Source organism: Cibotium barometz, chromosome 56, assembly GCF_041138505.1.
Source record: "Cibotium barometz isolate CiBa-2024 chromosome 56, ASM4113850v1, whole genome shotgun sequence".
In the NCBI taxonomy this organism is placed as follows: domain Eukaryota; kingdom Viridiplantae; phylum Streptophyta; class Polypodiopsida; order Cyatheales; family Cibotiaceae; genus Cibotium; species Cibotium barometz.
Window position 1 is genome coordinate 11,086,835 of NC_141101.1, and position 25,616 is coordinate 11,112,450.

The 25,616-nt window shown below is 42.6% G+C and overlaps 3 protein-coding genes across 6 annotated transcripts; 2 read left to right on the forward strand and 1 right to left on the reverse strand.

The window, feature by feature from the left end:
• Positions 1-6,015: 6,015 nt before the first annotated feature.
• On the reverse strand, positions 6,016-18,947 carry LOC147606889 (uncharacterized). 2 transcript variants are annotated; one of them, XM_086791080.1, is made up of 3 exons: positions 18,219-18,947; positions 6,499-6,627; positions 6,016-6,357 (listed from the first exon to the last, which is right to left on the reverse strand). In XM_086791080.1, exons 1-3 carry the CDS (start codon positions 18,748-18,750, stop codon positions 6,269-6,271), a joined length of 750 nt encoding a protein of 249 aa, XP_086647206.1. In that variant the 5' UTR covers positions 18,751-18,947; the 3' UTR covers positions 6,016-6,268. The 2 variants fall into 2 exon arrangements, with proteins under 2 accessions (XP_086647206.1, XP_086647207.1); XM_086791081.1 differs by lacking the exon at positions 6,499-6,627.
• Positions 6,964-20,890, forward strand: LOC147606890 (ABC transporter C family member 4-like). 3 transcript variants are annotated; one of them, XM_086791075.1, is made up of 8 exons: positions 6,964-7,072; positions 7,277-7,361; positions 7,587-9,695; positions 10,179-10,499; positions 19,151-19,315; positions 19,530-19,824; positions 19,936-20,150; positions 20,568-20,890. In XM_086791075.1, the coding sequence occupies exons 3-8, from the start codon at positions 9,228-9,230 to the stop codon at positions 20,802-20,804; spliced, it is 1,701 nt and encodes a 566-aa protein (XP_086647201.1). In that variant the 5' UTR covers positions 6,964-7,072; positions 7,277-7,361; positions 7,587-9,227; the 3' UTR covers positions 20,805-20,890. The 3 variants fall into 3 exon arrangements, with proteins under 3 accessions (XP_086647201.1, XP_086647203.1, XP_086647202.1); XM_086791076.1 differs by having other exon boundaries at positions 7,004-7,120; XM_086791077.1 differs by lacking the exon at positions 19,151-19,315 and having other exon boundaries at positions 6,964-7,361.
• On the forward strand, positions 15,134-17,819 carry LOC147606891 (ABC transporter C family member 14-like). The gene is made up of 2 exons (XM_086791079.1): positions 15,134-17,514; positions 17,685-17,819. Exon 1 carries the CDS (start codon positions 16,610-16,612, stop codon positions 17,384-17,386), a length of 777 nt encoding a protein of 258 aa, XP_086647205.1. The 5' UTR covers positions 15,134-16,609; the 3' UTR covers positions 17,387-17,514; positions 17,685-17,819.
• Positions 20,891-25,616: the final 4,726 nt, after the last annotated feature.

Genomic DNA, 25,616 nt, shown 5'->3' on the forward strand with positions numbered 1-25,616 from the left:
GTTTAATGATAGTAGCGATGGACCTCCTTCACCAAGACAAGATATTCCTCGCCTTAGAAGTACTGAAATGCCCACACAGGTAGATTAATAAACGCAAACTAAACTTTGGTGTGTTTTTTATGTAAATGCTAGGAAATCAACTAATATATCCTTCTATCATACAGCAAAGTGGAGCTCTTCCTCAACGCTTTCCACTCATCCTAAAAATAAAAGATAGAAGAAAAGGTACCAGCATTCAAAAGTGGTTTGTTAGTGTTTGTAATGTTGAAGTGCTAAGTAAAACTGGTTGCGTTTGAGTTAGATATAAGTGCAGCTGCAAGGGAAAATCCCAATGTACCAGAAACAGGAGTTTCCCAACCTGTCATTGCATCAACAGTTGTTCATGACGGTATCTATACGAATAATTTTATTTCGCCTTTTCTTAAGAAATCATAAAGTTTATGAATGTGATTAGTTGCTTTACTACAACCAGGCATTCCACTCTTCACACTTCAAAGTGAACAATTAGGCAATGAACCAGAGACATCGAGGGCATTAGTAGCAGGTAAGAAATGACGCTTACTTTTATATATTTTAGTTCTAATAAGTGAAAATATATAATGAACATTTCTCATTACTAAAAAAATTGCTATATTTACAGGGCGTCCAGTTGAACTGCAAAGAATAGGTAGGAATGTGTAACATTATTCCATGCTATATACGACATTAGTAGATGTGACCTTGATTGTTTTTTTGCAGCAGCATTGCGAAAAGTTGGGAGGATTTTGGTGCTAGTAGCTAATCCTTGCAGAGTTGGGGAAGCGCTTTTTATGGATCAAGCATGCAACGAGTACACAAGATTGGTCGAGAACATAGAATCCATTGTTCCAGCAAATCGTTCCTTTGAGGTCGAGGGACAAACTACAAATACAGGTTGCAAGACAATAGTGTGTAGAGTGCCAACAACAGGTGGACCAGTATTTGGATTTCCTCCAGAAGAGGTCCCAGCTTGGAATAAACATTCATTTGGGGACGAGGAACATATCTTTGCCTTAGCAAAGAAAGTAATGGATGACAGTGGTACTCTTGTCTTCATTGGATCGATGCATGCCATAACTCATCTGTGCGAAATTGCTACTTTGCGGGGATTCAATCTAGATCTACTTCTGAATATCCAATGCACTACAGAGATTGGTCGCATTCATGGAAGTTTGGTATGTTGAAAACTACATATGTTGTTGTTTGTCAAGTTTTAGATTAAAAGAGGTTGAAAGTACTCATTTTCTATAATTTCTCCTTAGGCATATACTCTCCTACTTGCAACATTTGGCAAGACAGAGACAATGAGTTTCACGAAACCACCTACATTGGACTTCGTGATCGATCCAAGTGGAATGTCTACTTGGACATACAATACAAAAAAACAACCTTGGCGTGGTAATGGTTGCATATCAAATGATGGATATTGGATAAATAATACAAAGTAAAATAATGCTAATGTAGTTGTGTCTTGTGTTGCATTGTGTAGGTGGTCTTCAACGTGGACGTGGGTTTTGGGAGTGGATCATAAAGACGTTCACTAAAGAAGGAGATATATTGTTAGATTTATATGCTGGAGTGGGTGATCTAGCTCTCACTGCCCAAGTCAGCGGACGTGATGTCATTTGTGTAGAGCCAGATGTGGATATTGTCAATAGCCTTTTGAGGCAATATAGCTTGCCATGAAGACATATTGAAACTATTAAAATGATATTGTGACAATCTTCTTTTGTAAATATTGAGCAATGCAATACATTTTATTCGTAAGGTGCAAAACATTGTAACTATTAAAATGTTATTGTGACAATTTTCTTTTGTAAATATCGAGCAATGCAATACATTTCATTACGTAAGGTGCAATAATACATTTTATTACCCAAGTCAGCGGACGTGATGTCATTTGTGTAGAGCCAGATGTGGATATTGTCAAAAGCCTTTTGAGGCAATATAGCTTGCCATGAAACATATTGTAACTATTAAAATGATATTGTGACAATTTTCTTTTGTAAATATCGAGCAATGCAATACATTTTATTACGTAAGGTGCAAAACATAAGATGTAGTGTGCTTGTTTTTAGATAATGAGGCAACATATGGAATTTGTAAAGACAATTTTACGATACCGCTATGAAAAGAGATGAGGGAGATGAGAACTAGGGGGTGGAGAGTGAAAGGACAACAAAGACAAAATGAGAAAGAGAAATGAAGAATAAGGACAACAAAGACAAAATAAAAGATAAAGGAGAGGAAGGGTTACGAAGAATGAGGGAGAGTTATGAAAGACAACTGAGAGGGAGATGTAAAAATTTGAAAAGAGAAAAGGATGAGAGAGAAGGAGAGAGAGAGGGACGTTGGGTGGAGAGGAAGGTGTAAGGGAGATGTAAAAAACTGAAAAGAGAAAAGGATGAGAGAGAAGGAGAGAGAGAGGGACGTTGGGTGGAGAGGAAGGTGTAAGAGAGGGACGTTGGGTGGAGAGGAAGGTGTAAGAGAGAAAAAAAGTGTTGGAAAATTAAAAAACTGACAAGAGAGAGGAGAGTGAGCGAGAGAGCAAAAGATGAGGGAATTTGGGAAGCGCAAGAGGGAGAGAAAGAGAGAGAGAGATAGACAAAGACAGAGAGAGGGTGGGAGAGAGAGAGAGAGAGAGAGAGAGAGAGAGAGAGAGAGAGAGAGAGTGCCGAAGAGAAAGAGAGAGAGAGAGATGGGGTTGAAGACCACAAGAGGGAGAGAGAGAGAGAGATGGAGGGAGGAAGAGAGAGAGAGTTGAGAAAGCAAAGAAGAGACAAGAGAGAAGAGGTGGTACGGGAGCACAGGAGAGAGAGAGAGAGAGAGCAAAGGATGATAACAAGAGAGGGATAAACATGTCGAAGTGTGTGGTTATGGAGGATGAGAAAGAGAGAGAGAGAAACAGAGAGGAGGGAGGCAGAGAGGCAGGATAGGAAAGGAGAGGGAGAGAGAGAGAGAGAGAGAGAAGGGTAGAGGGGATGAGAGAGAGAGCGTGAGAAAGGAGGGGAGGGAAGGAGAGGTGGTGGGCGGGGGAAGGAGGGGAGGGGCGGTAAGAAAGAGGAAGGGAAAGTGTATGAGAGAGATGCAGAGAGAGAGGGGGGTCGGAGTGAAAGGTATAAGAGAGAAGTAAAGAGTTGGAAAAGTAAAGAAGAGAGAAGAGTGAGGAGGGGTTATGTTAGCGCAGGAGTGGGTTGGGGAGCGCAAGAAAGAGAGAGAGAGAGAGAGGATGAGAGAGAGAGATTAGAGAGAGAGAGAAGGAAACAAGGAGGAAGGGGAAGGAGAAAAGGATGAGACCAAGAGAGAGAGAGAGAGAGAGAGTGCAGAAGAGGATGAGAGAGACAGAGAGAGAGTTAGGATGGTGTTGGGGAGCGCAAGAGGGAGAGAGAGAGAGAGAGGGAGGGAGAGAGAGGGTTGGAAAAGCATAGAAGAGACAAGACATGGGAGAGGGAACGGGAGCACAAGGGGAGACAGAGAGAGAGAGAGAGAGAGAGAGAGAGAGAGAGAGGAGTTGAGAAGATGCGTGAGAGCGAGACCGACGTGTAGTCGGGCAGGTAGACCCCTTCTGTCCTAAGGCAGAGGTACTGGGTTCGATGGCGGTCGGCTGCACTGTGTGGCATCTTTATGTGTGCGTTGTAGCAAGTCTAGACTCTCTCTCACACACACACACACAAGGCAGTTCTCCTTCTCCTACCCTCCCCTTTTTCATATAGGGGTTAAACTTTTGCACGGGTCCATGGAGGTGCCCTTATAAGGGGCTCCAACCACTGCTCTAGCACTGCTGGCTCATTTGTAGTCCACAACCTCTACCCAATCTGCTCTTTTCTCTTGCTGCCAAGCTGATATCCATATTTTACTTCTGTTCGTGGTCTGCACATTCTCACAAGCCTTTTTCTCCAGGTGCTCTAGGAATGTCCCATCACAACCATCCAGCCAAGGATCACCTTGTCTAACCTGTCCATAGCCTGAATAGTCATGGCACAAGCATTTGAGGCTGGATGCATATGCCCACAGTGATAAGAAATGCCTAGAACATCTAAACAACTCATGCACAGAGACTTTTCTCCCTGAATTCGGTCCTTGAATCAAGCTGACCGTTGTCTGCCTTGGCCATCACCTGTGTCCCAGTATGGATGCATGTGACACAATTTCAAGAAATTAATTAGGGACAAAATAATAAAATAATTTGAGATGAGTGATGCATCCCATCCTGGATGTTCCTGTCACACAGTAATCTCACCTTTGAACGTTGATGTACAATGAAATGATTGCCAGGCTCCACATAAGTGCACATGGTGCACATGTCCTCAGTGATGTATGGTCTCCTCTTATGAATGAAATATGAGCACATGCACATACGTCCACAAAAACACACGAGGGCACTCACGTACACACGCTCGCACATGCATTTCGTTGATGATTGCATATTGTTGTAATCTCTCTAGAAATACATTTCTATCTTGGCTTAGGAATGAAAATATTATTGCTTCAATGGATCATATTTTGTATGCAAAGGCATTGATATGTTATTGTTAATCTCTCTCTCTCTCACACACACACATGTACATGTGCTTGTGGAGAACATGCACGTGCATATGCATGCATGTGCATGTACATGCACATGTGTGCATCATTGTGTGAAAAAAAGCTCTCCACCAAATGGTGAAAAACCTCCATCTCTAAAAATTTAGGTATTTTTTACAAATTTGAAAGAATTTGAAGGTATTTATAACTAAAACCACCCTTGAAAATTGTAAACCTTCAACTCTAAAATTTGCAAGTATTTTTCGAAATTCAACAAGGCAAAATACATTGTATTGAGGTTTTTTTCACACACTGCATGCATGTGCATACACACACACACATTTGCATGCTCCGGTATATATGTGTGTGTATGCATGCAATGCATACGCATACACACACATCCATACAGGAGCATGCACACACACATACAGCCTTGGCATGCAAGTCTCAATCAAACTTTGTTTGAAATGCAGGAAGGGTGAAAGAATTTGATGGACCTCAGAATCTATTGAGCAAACCAAACTCGGTTTTCACTGCCCTTGTCAAAGAGTACTCCACTCGATCAGGTCAACGAGAATAAATTTACTCCATCAAAGGCATTTTATATGGCACGACCATTACTAATCTCATTCCATGCTACGATAAGGCCATGGCTCCATGCTACTATTTACAATTTCTTTTTAGCACAATGTCTATCCACTATCAGCCTTCTACACCATTTGACATGTTGGTCCTTTTTGCACACTTGGGCAAGGCTTCTATGTCCATGGTTCTTTTTACACACTTAGTTACAGTTCGCACTTGATGGATGTGCTTATTGTTCAAATGCACGATAGGTTCTTTTGTAAGTACTTGAAGTACAAGTACTTGAGGCACTTGTAGAAGCCATTTTCATCTTATTATTAAATAAGTTTGAGATATCTTATGAGGACCTTTGTACACTTGTTAGATTACAAAGTTTTCATAAGAAAATTTTTTAAATTTAAAAGACAAAAAGAAGGAAGTGGTATAATCTCATAGAAGTTCTCCTAGAAATTATAGCAAAAGAAAATTTTTGAAATTTAAAAGACAAAAAGAAGGAAGTGATATAATCTCATAGAAGTTTTCCTAGAAATTATAGCAAACCATCATAATTCTTTGATTAAGAATACTTTGGGTCAAAGCTAATAAGTTATTAGGTCTTCCATTTGTACATAAATGGGATATTTCTAGTGATATGGAGATGGCCTTATAGAAAGAAAACAATACCTTATGTGGACAAATATTTGTGTTGTTTGGTAAAACAATTGAATTAAGGTTTATCAAAGGTTATATTTAAGATGGGTTTCTCTAGTAACGTCAAAGTGTACATATAGAAAGAAAATAGTGGACATGTGCGTTTGAAAAAATAAACAAAACTGTGTAGTTTCTGTTGGAAAGTGAGAAGGAGAGCTAAAGAGAGAGACGCAAGACACACAATATATATGCTCCCAAACGAATGAATCATATTGATTATGAGTTTGTATATATAGGTGAGATCTAGGTTAAGTGAGGGTGTGATATATATAGAGTTTCAACACCCCCACTGAAACAAAGCTCTCTAGTTGCGGAGGAAAAAACCCTTGGGGAGTACAAGGAAAAAACCCGAGCCCTTATACATATATAAAATCTACAAATGATAAATTGTCTAATATGAATATCTACAAAATTACATTTTGTGTAATGAGAATGTAAATATGCAAAAGCACTAAGCTTCAAAATATGAAGCACTGATAACTCCAAGTTCTCCACGTAAAGAAGTGAATCGAGCTTCACTCAGTCCTTTGGTGAATATGTCTGCAACAATCATCTTATCATTTGGACAATGTTCAATCATTATTGAACCTTTCTTTACTTCATGTCTAACATAATGATAATGAACTGCAATATGTTTAGATTTGCTATGTTGAACATAATCCTTGGCAAGATTGATGGTACTTTGATTGTCACATCGAAGTGGAGTGCTTGATGATAACTGATGTCCAAGATCTGCAATTAGTTGACGAAGCCATACTAATTCACGAGCAGCTAAGGATGCAGCAACATACTCGGATTCTATTGTAGAGACTGCAACACAACGTTGTTTCTTATTGGTCCAAGAAATCAAACAACCATTAACAAAGAAACAGTTTTCACTTGTAGTTCGCATAGACAAATGCGAACTTGCCCAATCAGCATCTGTATAACCAAGAACATGTAAAGAGCTTGATAATTCTTGTTGACGATAATAAAAAAGTCCAAAATGTTTGGTGTCCTTCAAGTATTTAAGAACACGTTTTGTTGCAGTCCAATGTCCAATAGATGGAGAAGCAAGATATTGTCCAAGAAAATTAGCCATGAACAGAATGTCTTGCCTTGTGTTTAACCCAACAAATTGTAAACACCCAATAAGATTTGCATAAGGTTGACTCATAGGTAATGAGCGGTAGCTCCATACTTGGTGGAACTTACAAAGCATGGAGTATTTGCAGAGTGAGCCTTTCCAAATCCAAAGAGACATTTTGAAGGCCAGGTCTGCGCACTAGCTTAGTTAACGTAGCAGCTCATTGCCCTTACTAGGGTATGTGGCATTTCTTTCCGTCGCCCTGTTTAGAAGGCCAGGTCTGCGCACTAGCTTAGTTAACGTAGGAGCGCATTGCGCTTCCTGGCGTATGTGAGATTTCTTCCCGTCGTCCTGTTTAGGGTCCATTGATGGAACCGTTGGGCCTTTTTGCAGTGAACCGACGGAGTTGTTGACGGATTTGATGGGTTTTCTGAAGTATCTCGACGGACTTGCTGAATCCTTTGAAAGTCTACTCAAGGTACTCCTGGTTTGCGTTTACTTTGCAGTACTCTTAATCACACATAGCCGGACTTGTTGGGTTCTTTACGTGTGGATAGACAATATTGCTGGGTTCTCAATAAATTTTACCCTTGCATTGGAAATCTACACGTGTTTGACAGAATTTTGGGGGATTTTCAAGAACTGATACAGATATTTTTGCTGCAAATTTTCACAAACTAACGTGAATTTGGTGTGCACGCAGAAACAAGGAATCGCAACACAATGTCGTGGATAAGATCAACTCACTGTGCCGGGCCATGGCAAACTCTAAGAAATGAGGATCCTCTGTTTGGCCGTATACAAGAGTGGGTAGCCTATGTTGTGCAGGCAGAGTGTCCACAACACTCCATCATCTCCATCATTAATCTCCATTGGAGGCTCTACAATTCTAACTATCCTCTTCTACAGAAATTACTCTAACTCCATCAACTATGGCAATAAAAAGGGCCGAAGTACCATCATGGGCTTCATCATGCCCATTACAACCACAGCTTGCCTGGCCATCCTTTCTATTGGCATAACAGCTTTTGGCATATGGGATGGCATCCACTATGGCTGGAGCTCGCCTTACATCCGTGAAGAAGTCTTTTCAGCCATCGAAACCCTGGCTTGGCTCTTTTCTCTTATCATTCTGTTGAGTGAGAAAAAAGACTATACCCAAGAGCATCCCATAACTCTACGTGTATGGTGGTTTGTGTCTTTCGTTACCTCAGTCTTTGCATTCCTCAGCTCCCTCTTCCGACCTGCAACCAATGCCTCCGGGCTCTCCTATGACCTCCACCTCATAATCTATGACATCTACGCTATTGTGAAATTGCCTGCCACTATCTTTCTCCTAGTTGCAGCTCTGAAGGGAGATACAGGCATCCAAGAGCCCAACAACATGGCAAATGGCGCAGTAGCTGGGGACTTGACAGAGCCCTTACTCACTTCGTCTGAAACTAGTAGCTTTGCAAAGGCTGGCTTCTGGAGCAGAGCTACCTTCACCTGGCTTACTCCCCTCCTCGAAGTAGGGTCCAAGAGGTCTTTAGAGCAAGTAGACGTACCCCAACTCGCTCCAAATGACAAAGCAGAAAACATGTACAAACTCTTCCAATCCAGCTGGGAAAAAAGCATCAATGCAAGCCACCCGCTAAGAACCACACTTGTCAAATGCTTCTGGCCACAAATGCTCTTATGCTCTTTTCTACAGTTCTTAAGATCAATTGCTATGTTTGTAGGCCCTCTTCTCATATCAAGCTTCACTGACTCTGTCTCTGGTGAGAGAGTATCAACATATGATGGCTATTCTCTTGTTCTCATCCTTTTAACTGCCAAAACCATAGAAGTGTTCTCATATCACCAGTACAACATCCACTGTTACAAACTAGGCAACAATGTTCGGAGTGCTGTGGTTACTATCCTTTACGGGAAGAGCTTACGCCTCTCTAGCTCTGCTAAAATGTCTCATGGGGTTGGCCAGATTACAAATTACATGGTGGTCGATGCCCAGCAGTTGTCAGATGCCATTCCACAGATAAGCAACATATGGAGCATGCCCCTTCAAATCATAATAGCTTTGTTAATCCTGTACTTAGTTATTGGTGTAGGTTCACTAACCGGCTTGGCCACCATGGTCATTGTAGCAGCTCTCGCCATGTATGTTTCTTCAAAGCAAAGGAGTTTCCAAGAAGGCGTGATGAAAGGCAGGGATAGCCGGATGAAGGCAATCAATAAAGCTCTCCATTACATGAAGGTGATTTAGCTGCAAGCATGGGAGGAAGTTTTCCAAGAGAAGATTGAGAAGCAGAGGCAAAAGGAGTACTTTGCACTTAAGAAGTTTGTTATTGCAGCTGGGACAAACATGTTGAACCTGTGGAACACTCAACCCTTAGTATGTAATATTACATATGTGAGCGCCATCTGTCTGGGCCGGATTCTTACAACTGCAAGCCTCTTCACAGCAGCCTCTCTCTTCAGAATCCTGCAAGAGCCCATCAGAAACTTCCCAAATTCAGTTGTGCAAGTGACACAAGCCCTGGTTGCACTGGAACGAGTTAAAAGGTTTTTGCAAAGTACCGAGATTCAGAAGGGGGCAGTGACTAGAGTCCTGGAACTAGATGAGCATCCAGTGGTGATAGAAAGAGGATGCTTTTCATGGGATGATGTAGAGGGGACTCTTGTTTTGAAAGACATCAACATGAATATCAGGCGAGGCTCACTGGTGACCATAGTTGGAACAGTAGGGTCCGGAAAATCATCGCTGCTCTCAGCTATGCTCGGAGAGATGGTGAAGATCACAGGAAATGTATTAAGTCCTCTCTTTACTCAGGTCTCCGAGTTCCAAAGCCTCACGTTGTTTCCAGCTCTAGTATGATGAGTCTATTCATGTTCATGTGCTGCAGAAATGACCCTCAAAACATGTTTTTTACTTGCAGCTTTGGAGTGTTAGGCCTCTTAGTTTCTATTCTTATCTGCTATTATCAAGTAGCATACTTGTCTTGCCTGAAAATAACCATCGATATTTGGAGGTATTTTAAAACAGCGTAGCCGCTATGCTAGAACCTTGTTGCACACAGCAGCAGCAGTAGTCTCTTCTCTGACGGTTTACTCCCTTGTTACGGTGCATCTGCTGCAACATAGGATCAAGCAGCGCGAAGCTCCAATTTTTTTGGGGGGAGGGCGGCGGGGAGAGAGATGATATTAACATTTGCAGAAGGCCAAAATGCTGTGTGTGTGCGTCAGAGAGAGAGAGAGATTTTCCAACATATCACTGGTTTTGATATATATTGGCTACCTATGCTCACCATCACAGGTAAAAATGAGTGGCACTGCTGCATATGTTCCTCAGACAGCATGGATTCAAAATGCCACAATCGAAGAGAATATTCTATTCGGTGCTGCAATGGAACACGTCCGCTATCATCAAGTATTGAAAGCGTGTGCCTTAGAGCAGGACCTTGCAGCCATGGAGCACGGTGATCAAACTGAGATTGGTGAAAAGGGAATCAATCTAAGTGGAGGACAAAAGCAACGGATTCAGCTTGCACGTGCTATTTATCAAGATTGTGATGTTTATCTCCTTGATGATGTCTTCAGTGCAGTCGATGCCCATACAGGCGCCCATCTCTTTAAGGTATGAACCATTAATGTTGGAAGGATTGTTGTTCAAGACATGCTAGAGACTCCACATCATGGTAGATTTTGGTCCTTAAAAGGATCACCTCAAGGAAAGTCAGCTTCCTTCCTTTCCAAGCAAAACGTCCATAATGCATCCTAGTGTCACGCCAAGTCCTCTGCTGCGTGCACTATCAGTACATCAAAATTGTATAGAGCAACAATGAAGACTCTTGTTTAAACTAGAGTAGATTCTTCCCCGATGTGGTCATCTGCTGTGTAGTGATGAAGTCCAATGAGTATGTGTGAAAGTGGGCATCCCTCTTTGACCTAGAGAATACCAGGTACCTCCTTTCAGATCCTTGCTATATGTGGGACTCATCCTCTAACCTGCTCAAATATTGCCTTTGCTACCACCCTGTCAAAAACTTGGACAGAAGTGACTCCTCTTAATCAAGATTTCGTGCATGGAATCATCAAGGCAGTAATCAGATAATTGAAATCTAAGAGGATCACCCACATGTTTGTGTGTGCACACACACACACAAACGCACCCACCCATCAAAATCTACTTCCATTTTTCAGAGGTTGTCCATGCCTGGTGCAGGAGTGCATTCTTGGGCTTCTACATGGAAAGACAGTCCTGCTTGTTTGTTAGACTTTCTATCTTTAGTCTTCTTGGAATAAAAACAAACTTTAAGTAAGTACAGTTGTAAAAGGTTAATAGAACCTTAGTTAAAAAATTAGGTCCACTAGTTTAGCTAAGTTGGTGTAACAACTTACCTCTTTATTGCGACTCTGTACACGCCCTACATCAAGGGCTTCAATCTAGCAAGTTAGTTTAGTAAGTAGAATAGCTTGTATTCAAACAAGAACCAGTTGATGAAATAAACACGTTGATTTTTGAACACTTGTTTCTCTACTAATTTCTGTACTCCCTTTGAGCTTACCTCAGTTTTCACATGGTATCGAGCTTAGAGAACTAGGAAGCTCTCTCAATTTTTTTTTCGCAACTCCTCTGTGTGTTAGCCTTGTTGTTTCCCTCACCATAGACATGTCATCCACACAAGGCACTGCCCCTATGGCACAATCCACCTCCTCACGCACTTACCAGGTTGACAAACTCACAGGCTCAAACTACTTGGTTTGGCGTGTCCGCATCAAGCTGCTGCTTCAACGTGCTGAGCTGTGGCCAGTAGTCAATGGCACCGAGCCAGCACCCCCTGCAAACAGACCCTCCAGGCCTCGCCTACTGGCATCGGCAGGATCTCGCAGCTCGTATATGGAGCTCATTCTTCACCTTGGTGATCGGCAGGTACAACTGGTGCGCTCACTCACCACCTCCCACGCGGTCTGGGAATTCCTCCGTAACACCTTTGAACACACCGACTTGGTCTCCCAAGTCACCCTCATCAAACGTCTGGTTAATTCTAACATGACAGAGAATCACTCAGTTCCTCAGTTCCTTGAGGATTGGCAGACTCTCATGGATGAAACCACAGTCTCTGGACTTGCCATACCTGAGCTTCTTCAAGCTATGCTTCTCCTGGCTGCCCTGCCCAGCTCTTGGCGTGCCTTCATTACCACTCAATCCTCTCTCGCTAATCTCCAGGTTCAATCCCTGCTGAGCAAGATACTCCAAGAAGATGTGCTTCGCACATCATCCACCACCCACACTAAACCCTTTGCCATGGCAACAAATCTCAGGAGCCCTAAACGCCCAGGCTGGCCGAACCGTCTCCCCAATATTTCATCAAACCCTCGTCAGTTTTCCACCAGCACTCTGCGCCACTCCCCTCCTTACAATGGGACCGTTTCATGCGGTTACTGCAAATGGCCCGGTCACCTGGAACGGGACTGTCGCACTAAGCGACGGGACCAGACCAACCCCAGCCCCCAACCTCGGGCTCATCTTGCTGTAGCTCCCTCTGCTTGCACCGAGGATGCCATTACCCCTATCCGGCTCTTTGCCACAGGCCTTGGTTCACCCATTAAAGCACTAGATGCCCTCTGGTATCTTGATACCGGAGCCACCCACCACATGACTCATCATCTCCCATGGCTCCTCAACTACAAACCTCTACCGGAGCCCCTCGCTGTCCACCTTGGAGATGACAGCCAATGCCATGCCCTCGGCCATGGCACCATTCACATTCACCTCCCTGATGGTCACACCACTACCATCAATCAGGTATACTATGTCCCCTCCCTCACCAAGAACCTTCTCTCTGTCAGTGAGGTCACCACCACCGGCATCAGTGTGGAGTTTCACCATCACTACTGCATCCTTAAAGCCCGCCTTCCCAATGGCCGCACGCTTCATGTCAAGTGCTCTCAATAGGGCCGACTCTACCCCCTGGGAGAAACTCATGCTCCAGCCCGCGCACTCACCGTGTCTACAACCCACACGGACCACACCAACACACTCCGGTGGCATTATCGGTTTGGGCATCCTAATCACCATGTGCTCAAATCCATGCAGGACCATCACATGGTCACAGGCCTATCTTTCAACCTCACTCCCATCAATCTGTGTGAAGGTTACATCTTTGGGAAGGCCCAAAACACCAAGTTTCCGCACTCCTCAACCAAAACCACCCATCCTCTCCAACTTATTCACTCTGATCTATGTGGCCCCATGAGCACACCTTCTCTCACCCACTCCAAATATTTCATCACCTTCATCGATGATTTTACAAGATACACCCTTGTGTCTTTCCTCTCCGACAAATCCACTGTGCTGGAGCACTTCCAAGTCTACAAGGCTCGCGTGGAAAATCAAATGCAGGCCAAGATTCAAGCTCTTCGCACTGACAACGGGGGTGAGTATGCCTCTACCTCCTTTAACCGGTTTTGCCAAACCCATGGCATCCTTCATCAATTTACTGTCCCCTATAATCCACAGCAAAATGGTGTAGCCGAAAGAAAAAACCGCTCCCTCATGGAAGCTGCCAGATGTATGCTTCGCATAGCCAATCTTCCTCATTCCTACTGGGAGGAAGCTGTTGCCACAACAGCCTATCTCCAAAACCGACTGTATACCACTGTCCTACCAAATCAAACCCCATTCAATCGGCCGCAGGCCTGATCTCTCCCATCTTCGCATCTTTGGCTCCCCAGTCTACTCCTACATTCCTTCCGAACGGTGTGGCAAACTCGACGATCATGCTGAACCAGCAGTGTTCGTGGGCTATGGCGACCGTTTTGGGGCCACAGCTTATCGCCTTTATAGCCCCAATACCCGGCGATTCCTCTTCAGTAGGTCGGTTACCTTCAACGAATCCCTCCTCATCACAGAATCCCAATTCGAGGTTCCCCCTCAATCCCCCACACCCCCTCTTCAAACACCCCACAAATCACTTGGGAAGAGGACGACCACTTACCTCAGGGGATGCAGCTTACTCCACCCGCCTTGCCTCCTGGAATTCAGCCGACTCCCCTTTGCCATCCCTCCACACCAGCCAACAGCTTGGAGGAGAATCACGTTCCAAATCGTCTCCCTCGATCTTCCCATCGTTCCTCCAGTCTGCATGGCCAACCCACTCCACGTGTCACACCATCCACCTCCTTCTCCAACCACTCGCCATCTCCCCTTTTAGAATCTCCCACCCACGTGGCCTCGCCTTCCCTGCATGCCCTTGCCCCTTCAATCGTAACCCCCCCACCTCTCTCTCCTGGCTCGCCCTCAACAAGCCCCTCAACCCAACCTCCCCATAGCCTAAATCCTCCTCTGCTCTCTCCAGCTCCCATGTCTCAAAAAACTCGATCCATCGAAGACATCTATGCCCAACTTCATGTTGCCACAGCTGCACGTCCTCTTGAACCTGAAACCCTCGACATCCCTGATGAGGACGACTACATCACTGTGGAAGAGGCCCTGTCAGGTTCGACAGCCATTCTCTGGCGTCAGGCAATGGATGATGAGTACCATTCTCTCATCCAAAATCATACTTGGAGCCTTGCCGAGCTCCCTCCCGGTCGCAAGCCGATCACCTGCACAAGTGGGTACTTCGACATAAATACCGCCCTGACGGTACAGTGGAGCGCTACAAAGCACGCCTGGTCGCCCGAGGTTTCTCTCAACAAATCGGCTTCGATTATGCAGACACCTTCTCTCCTGTCCTCGGCATGACATCCTTCCGACTCATCATCGCCCTGGCCGCTCATTTTTCCTACCCTATTCATCAAGTCGATGTCAAAACAGCCTTTCTTCATGGCCATCTCCAGGAAGAGATCTACATGCTACAGCCTCCCCTCTATCAATCTCAGCATGCACCCAAGAAGGTATGTCATCTACACAAGGCAATCTATGGTCTTAAATAATCTCCATGACAGTGGTATTTAAAGTTTCACAACTTTATGCTTGACAAAGGCTATACCCGTCTTCAATCTGATCCAAATGTTTACATTCGCAAAGCCCCCTCTACCTTTGTCATTTTAGCCCTTTATGTAGATGACATCTTGTTACTCAGCAATACCGACTCTTCCCTTCATACTGCCAAAGCTGAGATTGCCGCCACCTTTCCCATAACGGATGGAGGTCCTGTGTCGTATTGCCTTAGCATCCAAGTCTCAAGGGATGCTTCCACAGGCGCCTATACTCTATCTCAAACCGCCTTCATCAATGAAATTCTCAGGCGTTACAACATGCAGATGTGCAAAGTGATTCCTGTCCCTATGGCAATCAGTGTCAAACTCACTGCTGATATGGGTCCCACTTCTCCAGATGCCATCCTTGCCATGAGCAAAGTCCCCTACAAGCAAGTCCTTGGTAGTCTTCGCTACCTTGTTACCTGCACGCGCCCCGACCTCTGCTACGCTGCTGGCTTCCTCTCCCGTTTCATGCAAAATCCCGGCCAGCCGCACTGGCTAGCTCTCAAACGCCTCCTGTGTTATCTCTAGGTCACTAAGCATCTTGCCCTTTCCTACTATCCAACCACCAGCACGCAACCTGACCTGATCGGTTGGTCTGATGATGCTGATTGGGGGGGATCTTACCACCAGAAAATCTACCACTGATTATGTTTTCACCTTGTCTGGTGGGGCCGTATCTTGGCAAAGCAAAAAGCAAAATTCAGTAGCCTTGTCATCAACACAGGCAGAATATGTAGCAGCTTCACTCGCATCCCGTGAAGGCATTTGGATTCAACGCCTTCTTCAAGAACTTTCCCTCATCAACTCATCATCCTTTACCCTCTACTCCGACAACAAATCAGCAATATTCCTAGCTAAAAACCCCAAACACTCTGAGAAAACCAAACATGTTGATCTTCGATACCACTTCATCCGAGATCTGATAGCAGATGGTGCAATGAACCTGGAACACACATCAACTACCTTGATGTGGGCTGATTTTATGACAAAAGCAGTTTCAAAGGCAAAGCATGAAGAATGCTGCAACAAAACTGGACTTAAGTAAAGTAATTTTTAAGGGTAGAACCTTAGTTAAAAAAATAGGTCCACTAGTTTAGCTAAGTTGGTGTAACAACTTACCTCTTTATTGCGACTCTGTACGTCACGCCCTACATCAAGGGCTTCAATCTAGCAAGTTAGTTTAGTAAGTAGAATAGCTTGTATTTAAACAAGAACCAGTTGATGAAATAAACACGTTGATTTTTGAACACTTGTTTCTCTACTAATTTCTGTACTCCCTTTGAGCTTACCTCAGCTTTCACACTTGTGACTCATCAAGTGGAGTTTTTAACCAGAGCAGACATTGTGCTGGTAAGAAAAAGTTTCCAGTAAACCTGAAAACTTTTCTTTTTCGGTAGTGAGTGTTTTATATAAATACATACATGCACGCACAAATACGTACTTACTCGCGTACGTACATACATACACGCACAAATACATACGTACTTACATACATACATGTACATTAGTACATACAAATTTGTCTGAATGTATGCCCATAAGTACATACATATGCGTGTATATCCAACTAGCCAATCCAAGGCCCCTGGCCTCTTAGGACGGTGAACTAATTTTATCTTGATATAACCTCCAGGTCATGAAAGATGGAAAAATTGCACAGTGCGGAAAGTACAATGAGATTCTCTCAATTGGCACTGAGCTTGAGGCCTTGGTAACCGCTCACAAGCAAGCAAGCCATGGATTTAGTGGACAAAGATGCACCCAAAAACACCAAAAATGGGCATGCGGAACAATTCATCACTGAAATTCAAGAGAGGCTGGAGCTTGGAGAGGATTGTATCTACAGAGGAGTTGGTTTCAAACCTGCCAGTTTCTACGGATGGTCTGATCGAGAACCTCTCAACAAGTGCCGACTCCTTCGTTGACTTCAACAAAGCCGAAGGATCTCTAAAGCTTATTGAAGAGGAGCAACGAGAGGTGGGACGGGTTAGCATGAGGATATACTGGCTCTATCTTACCAAGGCATATGGCTGGCCTGCTGTGTTTATCCTTGTGGCTAATCAGTTGATCTGGCAATCACTTCTAGTTGGTAGTGACTTTTGGTTGGCAGACGAGATACCCAATGGGCCAAGCTCGACCGTTAGCACAAGGACATTCATAGTTGTCTACACTGTGCTGAACCTGATAAGCTTTATTAGCGTGTTGATACGGGTTGTGCTAGTGGCAGTTGTTGGGTTGAAAACTGCTCAACGGTTTTTCCTGGAGATGCTGCAGGGGATATTCCGAGCCCCACTGTATTTCTTTGACACGACACCCTCAGGAAGGATTCTGAGCAGAGTAAGTAGATTTCCAGAATACTTACTTTTCAGAAAACCAGGTTCGAATCTGCCCACTGGCCTACAAAGGGATGTGAATGGGGACCGCAAATCCTCCCATTGGCAACAAGTGATGAGGGAATTAGAGAAACCCCCTAGATCAGAGTTACACAGAGAGAAGCGCAGAGAGAGACTCGAACAGTTATGTTTTTATTAATGAGAATATGCATGCTTTATTAGACGGTTGCATGCCATTGTGCCTGTTGGCATCTCGTCGTTTAGCCTTAAGGGCTTATTCACATCAACACTCCCCCATAAGACCTAAGGTCTAAACGAGGGATGCAGGTGAATTTTATTGTGCATCATCTATTTGTGCCTAGGATGAATGACACCATTTTTTGTAAGGTGTGGCGTACACCCTAGTTGCATATGAATGTGCATCTAAGCTATATGCTATAGTTATTACGTGATGCTATGTATTATGAGTTCATTATGAAGGTTTGACTTGACTTCAGCCAGGATCAAATGGAGTCTTGATAGTGAACAAGGCAATCTTCTTGGACTGTAGTGCAGCACCATAATCAGCATCATCAGCATTGGAAATGGTTTCTCGAGCTTGATTGCACCATATTCTCCCCCTCAAGCGAGAGAAAGGAAAAATCATGCATGAAGTCACCAGTGCAGCAAAACAGCTACCTCTTTCACCATAACAGCATGAGAAGAGCTCCCTCTCAAAGGAGAGACATGAAGAACCCATTCAAAGATGGCAAGGACACCATATAGCAGCATCATAAGCAAGATGTCACAAGCAGTAGCTACATCATAACAGACATCTTCGTGAAGAGTAGACAAGGGATCCATGTTGCAGGCTTCTATGATAAGATCAGCAAATGTTGTGTCATAACAAGAGCCCAAATCATAGATTATCTCTATGATTATGCCAGGATCAATCATTGCTTTGATTGATTGATAAAGAAAATATGCCATCTTTTTCTTGACTCGTGGGTTGACTCGAGATGCGGCATGCATACCAGCAATCTGAAAATTACCTGAAGCAAATGGAAAGTGGTCATCAGTGTTCATCAGCGGCAACAAGGCAGGGGACCATTTCTGGAGCAGGGTCCAAAAGCAGGTTGCCGATTTCGGGTCACCTTTGGCAGCAAGGTCGAGGCCCAGTCTATCATCAGGTTGACTGTTTTTGGCAGGGGCGGGGTCCTGTTCTTCATCAAGAGGTTCAACAAAGGCGTGAGGCCAAAATTTCAACGAGGCACAATTTTTGAACGGGCCCGTCTGTTCTTTTTTTGCAGCAACAGGGACAAAGCCCATTTGCGCATCATCTGCAGGTTGATTTTCTGCATCTTCTTGCAGGTTTGTATTGTCTGCATGTACGGGCTGCAGGTCGTTGTTTGTTGCAGCATTGTGTTGGTCTTCATGCCCAAAATTCTCGGGCTGCAGGTCTTTGTTAACTGCTTCTCCGTCTTCATCTTTATCAGCATCCTCCCCAAGCAGCAGGAGCAACCCAGGGCGGCGGGAGGCTAGGCGAGCCCTCACAGGCCGGCAGGAAAGAGGCGATGATACCATGAGGGAATTAGAGAAACCCCCTAGATCAGAGTTACACAGAGAGAATCGCAGAGAGAGACTCGAACAATTATGTTTTTATTAATGAGAATATACATGCTTTATTAGACGGTTGCATGCCATTGTGCCTGTTGGCATCTCGTCATTTAGCCTTAAGGGCTTATTCACATCAACAAGTGATACCTAGGCTACTAGAGTTTCGCTTAACTTAAAGGTCCCAAAGAATACTTACTTTTCAAGCAACCAAAATTTTCAAATTCATGTGCTTCTCAAGCAACCACAATTCTAAGATTTTCTGCTTCTCAAGTATTTGAGATTACTTGCTTCTAAAGAAATTGATATTTTCTTCATAATGTTTCTTCAACCAAATCCAATCCTAACGCAGAGAGTGGATTTTTTACAGTTTTCAGCTGACCAGACGACCCTCGATTTTATTCTCCATTACTTTGTTGGTGGATTCATGGGTTCTGTGTTTGGCTTGATTGACATTATCGTTGTTATTTGCATATCGTCCTGGCCAATCATCTTCATGGTGATACCATTTCTATTGCTTTTCCATGTATACCAGGTATTCAGACCGTCACTCCTTTTATCTTCAACGGAAATTTGTCTTCAAATAAGTTCTATTTGGATTCAGTAATGGCCATAGTGTGGTCCATGGCACAACAGTTATGGTAACAGCATTAGTAGATGGTTATATGACTTGTTAGTAGCGGCTATTTTCATACTTACGATTGTATGCAATCAAGAGTGAGAGGAGAGTTTTGACTCTACTTTTACAGGTGTTTTACATAAACTCCTCAAGGGAGATCACGCGTCTTGACTCCATAACAAAAGCTCCCCTCATCTATCACTTTTCGGAGAGTGTTGCCGGAATCGATACCATTCGGTGCTTCAGGAAAGAGGAAGATTTTTTCCAACAGAATGTGGTTCAAGTGAATGCTAATATGAAGATGGACTTTCACAACAATTCAGCAACAGAGTGGTTAGGCCTCCGGCTAGAATCATTAGGCACGGCTATACTATCTACGACAGCTTTTCTGTTCGTGGTTCTTCCTAGTAGTTCCCTCAATCCAGGTATAGTGTACTGCAGGCTCTCTAATGCGTCCTGTATTGCTTATAAGTTTTTGAAGCCACCCCACCCAGATGACTCATGCATCCCTTATTGTGTGACGTGATAACTTGCAGAGATGGTCTCCCTTGCTCTATCATATGCACTAGGTCTGAACTCTGGCCTCTATTGGTCAACCTGGCTGTATTGCACAGTAGAGAACAAGATGATCTCAGTTGAACGCATACGGCAATTCACAAACATATCAAGTGAAGCAAGTCGTGTTATCAACGACACTCTGCCATTACCAAACTGGCCATATGAAGGGAAGATTGTATCAAAGAGACTAAAGGTAGCTTCAGTTATGCATCTCAATTATTCTGACCGCTATTTTGCGGCTGTTTTTATCAGTATTTTGCACAAAATTTGGTCTCAGATGACGCACATGGCATCGTTATGCTGATACATGGCCCTTCACACGCATTTGCAATCACTTGCATGTAAATCAGTCACCGTTGCAGAATTTGAAGCTCCTTTTTAAGAACTTAATGCTCTGGGATCATCTGTTTGTGTGTGCATGCATGTGTGTGTATACCCCGCGCATGTCTATGTGTGCATGTGCTGTCAAACCTCCATTTGAAGAGCTTTATGCTATGAGTTCCTCTCTCTCTCCCTCTTTGAACCTCACACCTCATTCTGAAAGTTTTTATGCTGTTTAAGTAAACAAGTACTTATTGAGTTGACATGCAAAGTCTTTCTCTGCCTGCAGCTTCGCTACCGACAGAACACACCTTTGGTGTTAAAGGGTTTTAATTTCACTATACAAGGTGGCCATAAAGTAGGTGTGGTCGGCAGAACTGGGAGTGGGAAGTCTACACTCATTCAAGCAATTTTCAGGCTGGTTGAACCTGCCAGTGGGCAGATTCTTGTAGAGATGGTGTGGACATTTCCACTCTTGGACTTTATGATTTGCGATCTAGGTTTAGCATCATTCCACAAGAACTAATCCTGTTTGAAGGAACAATCAGAATGAATGTAGATCCACTTGGATTATACACAGATGAAGCTATATGGAAGGTGATTTCCTGCAAATATTTTGCTAGTAAAGTGCTGGATAGCTTTGATATGTGTGTGTGTGTTTTCTTTGGGGGTGACGTGTGTGCGTGCATGCATACCGTTGTGCGGTTTTTTTAAAGACGCCCATGGACATATGTGCATAATGTACATAAGCTTGGATGTGAGCTCAGTGCCAGAAAATGGATGTAAAAAGATGGACAAATCTCAGAGTTCGTGTAAATAATCCTTGATGTTTGGAATTTTGGTTTTTACCAGTGTGAATGCTTGCTTTGTTGGGCAGTAGCATCTGAAATCTTGAATAGCTGAGAGTTGGCATGGAAATCCTTCTCAGCAAGAACATACGGGTCCAGATGTCATTAAGTCAATGTGCGAAGACTTTACTTGCATTGCAAAGAATCCATGCTTGAGGAGATTGCAAAAGTATAGTGTTGAGGCTATGAATGCATATGTTAATGCCATGTGTTTTACCATGGTCATGGTAATGGTGTTGAAGGAAAAAATGCAAATTGTGTGGTTTTGGCTTCACAGTTGAGGTGTGAGTAGATTTTGTTAAGGTGGTGAAGGATGGCTCTTGAATGGGAGAGTCTGCCATGGAGATGGAGATGCCCAAGGAGATCTTGTCATCATAAGGTTGCCAGTTGGAACCTCATCTTGGAAGGAACCTACAAGGTTGCATTTAAAGAGTATTTGAATGATGATGTGATGTGATATGCATTCAAAGATTGAGCATGATGGTACAGTGTGAAAGACACAAACTTTGATGTTGCACATGGTGGCTTTGATTCCCATATGAAGGAATGTTAGCACAAGCTGTCTTTTATTGCAATTCTATAGCTTGAGATGCAAAAAATGTCTTCGATGGGCTAGCTTTTCGAAGTGTCGAGAGCAGTGGAATGTACTTATAGCAGGATATGCAAATTGTGGGCATGATGAGAAAGCACTACATTGTTTACAACAGATGCAACTGAACAGTGTGTCTCCAAGCACCATCACTTTTGTGAGTGCAGTTTGAAAGCTGGCGGCATCAAAGTAGCCATGAATTTGGGGCGGGGAATACATTCAAAATCTGCAAGAAGAAAAGGCCTTGAAAAAGACCCTAATATGGGCAACTTTTTAATGTTTTTCTAAAGACTCTCAACTAAGGTTTTTAAAACCTTAGAAAAGGAAAAATTAAAAACCTTTGCTTCTCCTCCCAAAGGGTGTAACCCCATAACTCTAGCCCCTACGTACGCCATAAACAAGAGAAAGGTTGTCGCCGCCATGTAACTCCACGAAAGCAGGGGACGGTCGGGTCTGAGAAATTGTTGGGGAAGAGGAGCGTTGCCAAGTCAACAAAAGAAAAAACTTGTAACTCCATGAAACCAGGCCACGCTCGTTTCTGAGGAGAAATCGGAGGGCGACCACCGCTTGTAGATAAAAGAAAAAAACTATGTAATCAAAGGGGGGGATTTTTGATAAGAAAAGAGAGAAGCTCTCATTTTCTGAGGAAGAAAACCTGCGATACTGGTTTGAAATCACTCAGTATATATAAAAGGAGTTACGTTCAGTCAGGAAGAAGAAACTATAATCTAATATTTATTAAAAAAACAATCGTAATGATTTTTTATAAAGAATTTTACGCTTTTGGAATCAAAACACCTTGTTTGCGAATCTGTAATTTTCGTGTTTTTTTGTTTCACCTTTTGATTTGCGTTTTCGTCTTCTTCTTTTGTAAACATATAAGAGGAGTTCTTCTAATCAAATAGAAGAGAGAAGGATTAAATCGAATATAATAAATGGCAAAGACTTTATAATCGAAGATTGTGTTTTTTGAGAGACAAAAAAATCTGTGATTTCTGATTCGCGTTTTCTTGTTCATTTTTTGGTTCGTATATTCTTGAACACTGATAAGCAAAGGTCTTTCGATTTAAAAGGAAAAAAGATATTAATCAATCAAAAAACGACGTCGATTTCATTCGATGTTGGGCCTTTCTAAATTCATACTAAATTTTTGTAGTTCGGGTTTTTTCTGAGAGAAAAAGTAGAGTTTCTAAAAGAAGGAAAAATTTCGTGTTTTTGTTGAAATAAACGTGTATTCTTGGTTTGCCTTTTTTTGAAAATATATATAAGAAAGTCTTTTAGATAAATAAAAAGACAACAGTCTGGTTTTCAGGTAATCAAAGAATTGCTTTTTTTCAACTTGTACTATTTCAAAGATTTCTGGGTAGGGAGGGGATTTGTTCTTTTTTGGAAGCTCACTTTTTGTTTATTTAATCCTTCTTTAATATATATATAATAAGGAGTTTTCTTCTTTTGAAATCAAGAGAGTCTAATAGAGTCGCAAGTCTTTAAAGATCTCCTTGGTGAAAAAAGTTCTTAGGGTGGAACTTTTCTTGGAATAAATGAAGAGGACCGAATCAAAGTTTTGTATCAATAAAATTCCCTGCTATGCCATGAAGAAATCAAACATATAAGACAACATAGTATAGTTGATTTGCACATGTAATATTTAACTAGTACACAAGATATAGACAATATAAACATGATGTTGTATACTTGTTTTTGCATAACGTACATGGAGAGCATAGTATAGTTGATTTGCACATGTAATATTTAACTAGTACACAAGATATAGACTATATAAACATGATGTTGTATACTTGTTTTTGCATAACGTGCATTGAAATGTTGTTTTACGAAGATGTAAAGAGAGAGATACATATAGAGCGAGATAAGTAGAGAGAAATAACAATCAAAATTTTATCTATTGAATGAGGTGTAGATCATATTGAGTCACCCTTTATATATTTTTTATAAACATGATGATATATACATGGTAATGCGTGACGTGCTTTTAAATGTTCTTATACATTAACGCAAAGATAGATAAAGAGAGTGAGAGAGAGAGATATGGAGAGAGTTAAGTATACAAAAATATAAATGATATACACATGAAGAGAGAGAAAGAGAGATCAAAGAGGAGAGAGTTAAGTATACAAAAATAAAAATGATATACACATGTTATTGTGTAACGTGCATTGAGATATAGTGTTCAGGGGAAAAAAATAGAGTTGATTGAAAAATAAAGTTGATTGACTCTATTAACTCTTTATAAACCTCTCCATCACTACAATCCACCCAAACTTCAAAAAAAAGATTGTGAAAATCACCCTTTTGAAAATGTGAAGGGATTAACCGCTAATATCTACTAAGACCAAGGGAATAAAGGATAAAGAGAATTTGCACTTTTAATATTTTCATGACCATGAAAGGATTTTCATGGTGGTTTCAATTTCATGTCACATCGTACTGTTCAAATGCATGGATGATCATTTGAGCCTCATTTCACATCAAACAAATGTTTCAAGAGAAAATGGAAATTTCCTTGAACTTTGGGACTAGCCACATTTATTTCATAAAATTTATAAAAGTAATAGAAATAGGACTTTCCTTTGATGGATAGTTAGGATGGCGATATTGATGGACAGATAGGATGGAGAAGAGAGGGATGATAATAAGAGATAAGATGGAGGAAAGAGAGATGGTTGAAAAAAGAAAAAGAGAGATGGTGTGTATGTGTGTTTGTGAGAAATACACAGAGAGAGAGACTTACAAAATAGGCAGTGTTGATAGACAAATTGTGCAAGAGAGTGCTGATAGACATATAGTGGAAGACAATGATTAGAGAAGGAGACATAGTGTTGGATGTAGTCTCTCTATAGGAGCAAGAAGTAGACATATACTTACATCAACGAAATGCATTGATGACGAGGAGCAATGCATAAAAAGCACGTGAGGGAAGAGACAAAAAATAGTGATAGAGAGATAAGATGGAGAAGAGAAAAACAAAGTTTGAATGGGAGAGAGTGAAAGAGAGAGGAGGGTTAAATTATGGTGTAGGAGGGAGGATGATGAATGGAGAGAGAGCGCATGAGAGAATAGATAGAGATATTGATGGAGAGAGAGCGCATGAGGGAATAGATAGAGATATTGATGGAGAGATAGGATAGAAAAGATAGAGAAGAGAAAGATATATAGTGGCACATGTTGATTATGACATAAGATGGAGAAAAGAGAGATGGGTGAAAGAATGAAAAAGATAGACATGGTGTGTGTGTGTGTGACAAAGAGAGAGAGAGAGAGTTGCGGTAGAGGGAGTGCTGGGAGAAAAATAGTGCTGCAAGACAATGAGATGGAGAGATAAATGAAGAAGAGAGAGGGCACATGAGGGAATAGAGAAAGAGGTAGTGATGGGGAGATAGGTTGGAGAAGATGGAGAAAAAGTGAAGAAGAGAGGGCACATGAGGGGATCCACAAAGAGGTAGTGATCGGGAGATAGAATGGAGAAGATGGAGATAGACAATATGGGAGGGAGAAAAGAGATGGATGCCAAGGGGGAGAAGTAGGATAGGGAGGCACATTGGGAGGTGGTTGGTTGAAAGGAGGAAGGAGAGGTTGGAGGAGGTGGTAGATGTTTGTTGGTGGTGGATGTGGGAGGCGACTAGTGTTTGGAGGAGGAGTTGGAGGTTGGTGGAGGTGGTGGATGCACGTGGGAGGTAGTTGTAGGTGATGGATGTGCGTGGGAGGTTGGTGGAGGTGGTGGATACGCGTGGGAGGTTTGGGAGGTGGTGGATGCGCATTGTTGGTGGAGGTGGTGGATGCGTGTGGGAGGGATAAGTTGATGAGGAGTTCAAAAGCTCGCTCCAAGCTCACTCCAAGAAGCTCGCTCAAAACTTGTATTGGTATTGGTTGATTGTATCCT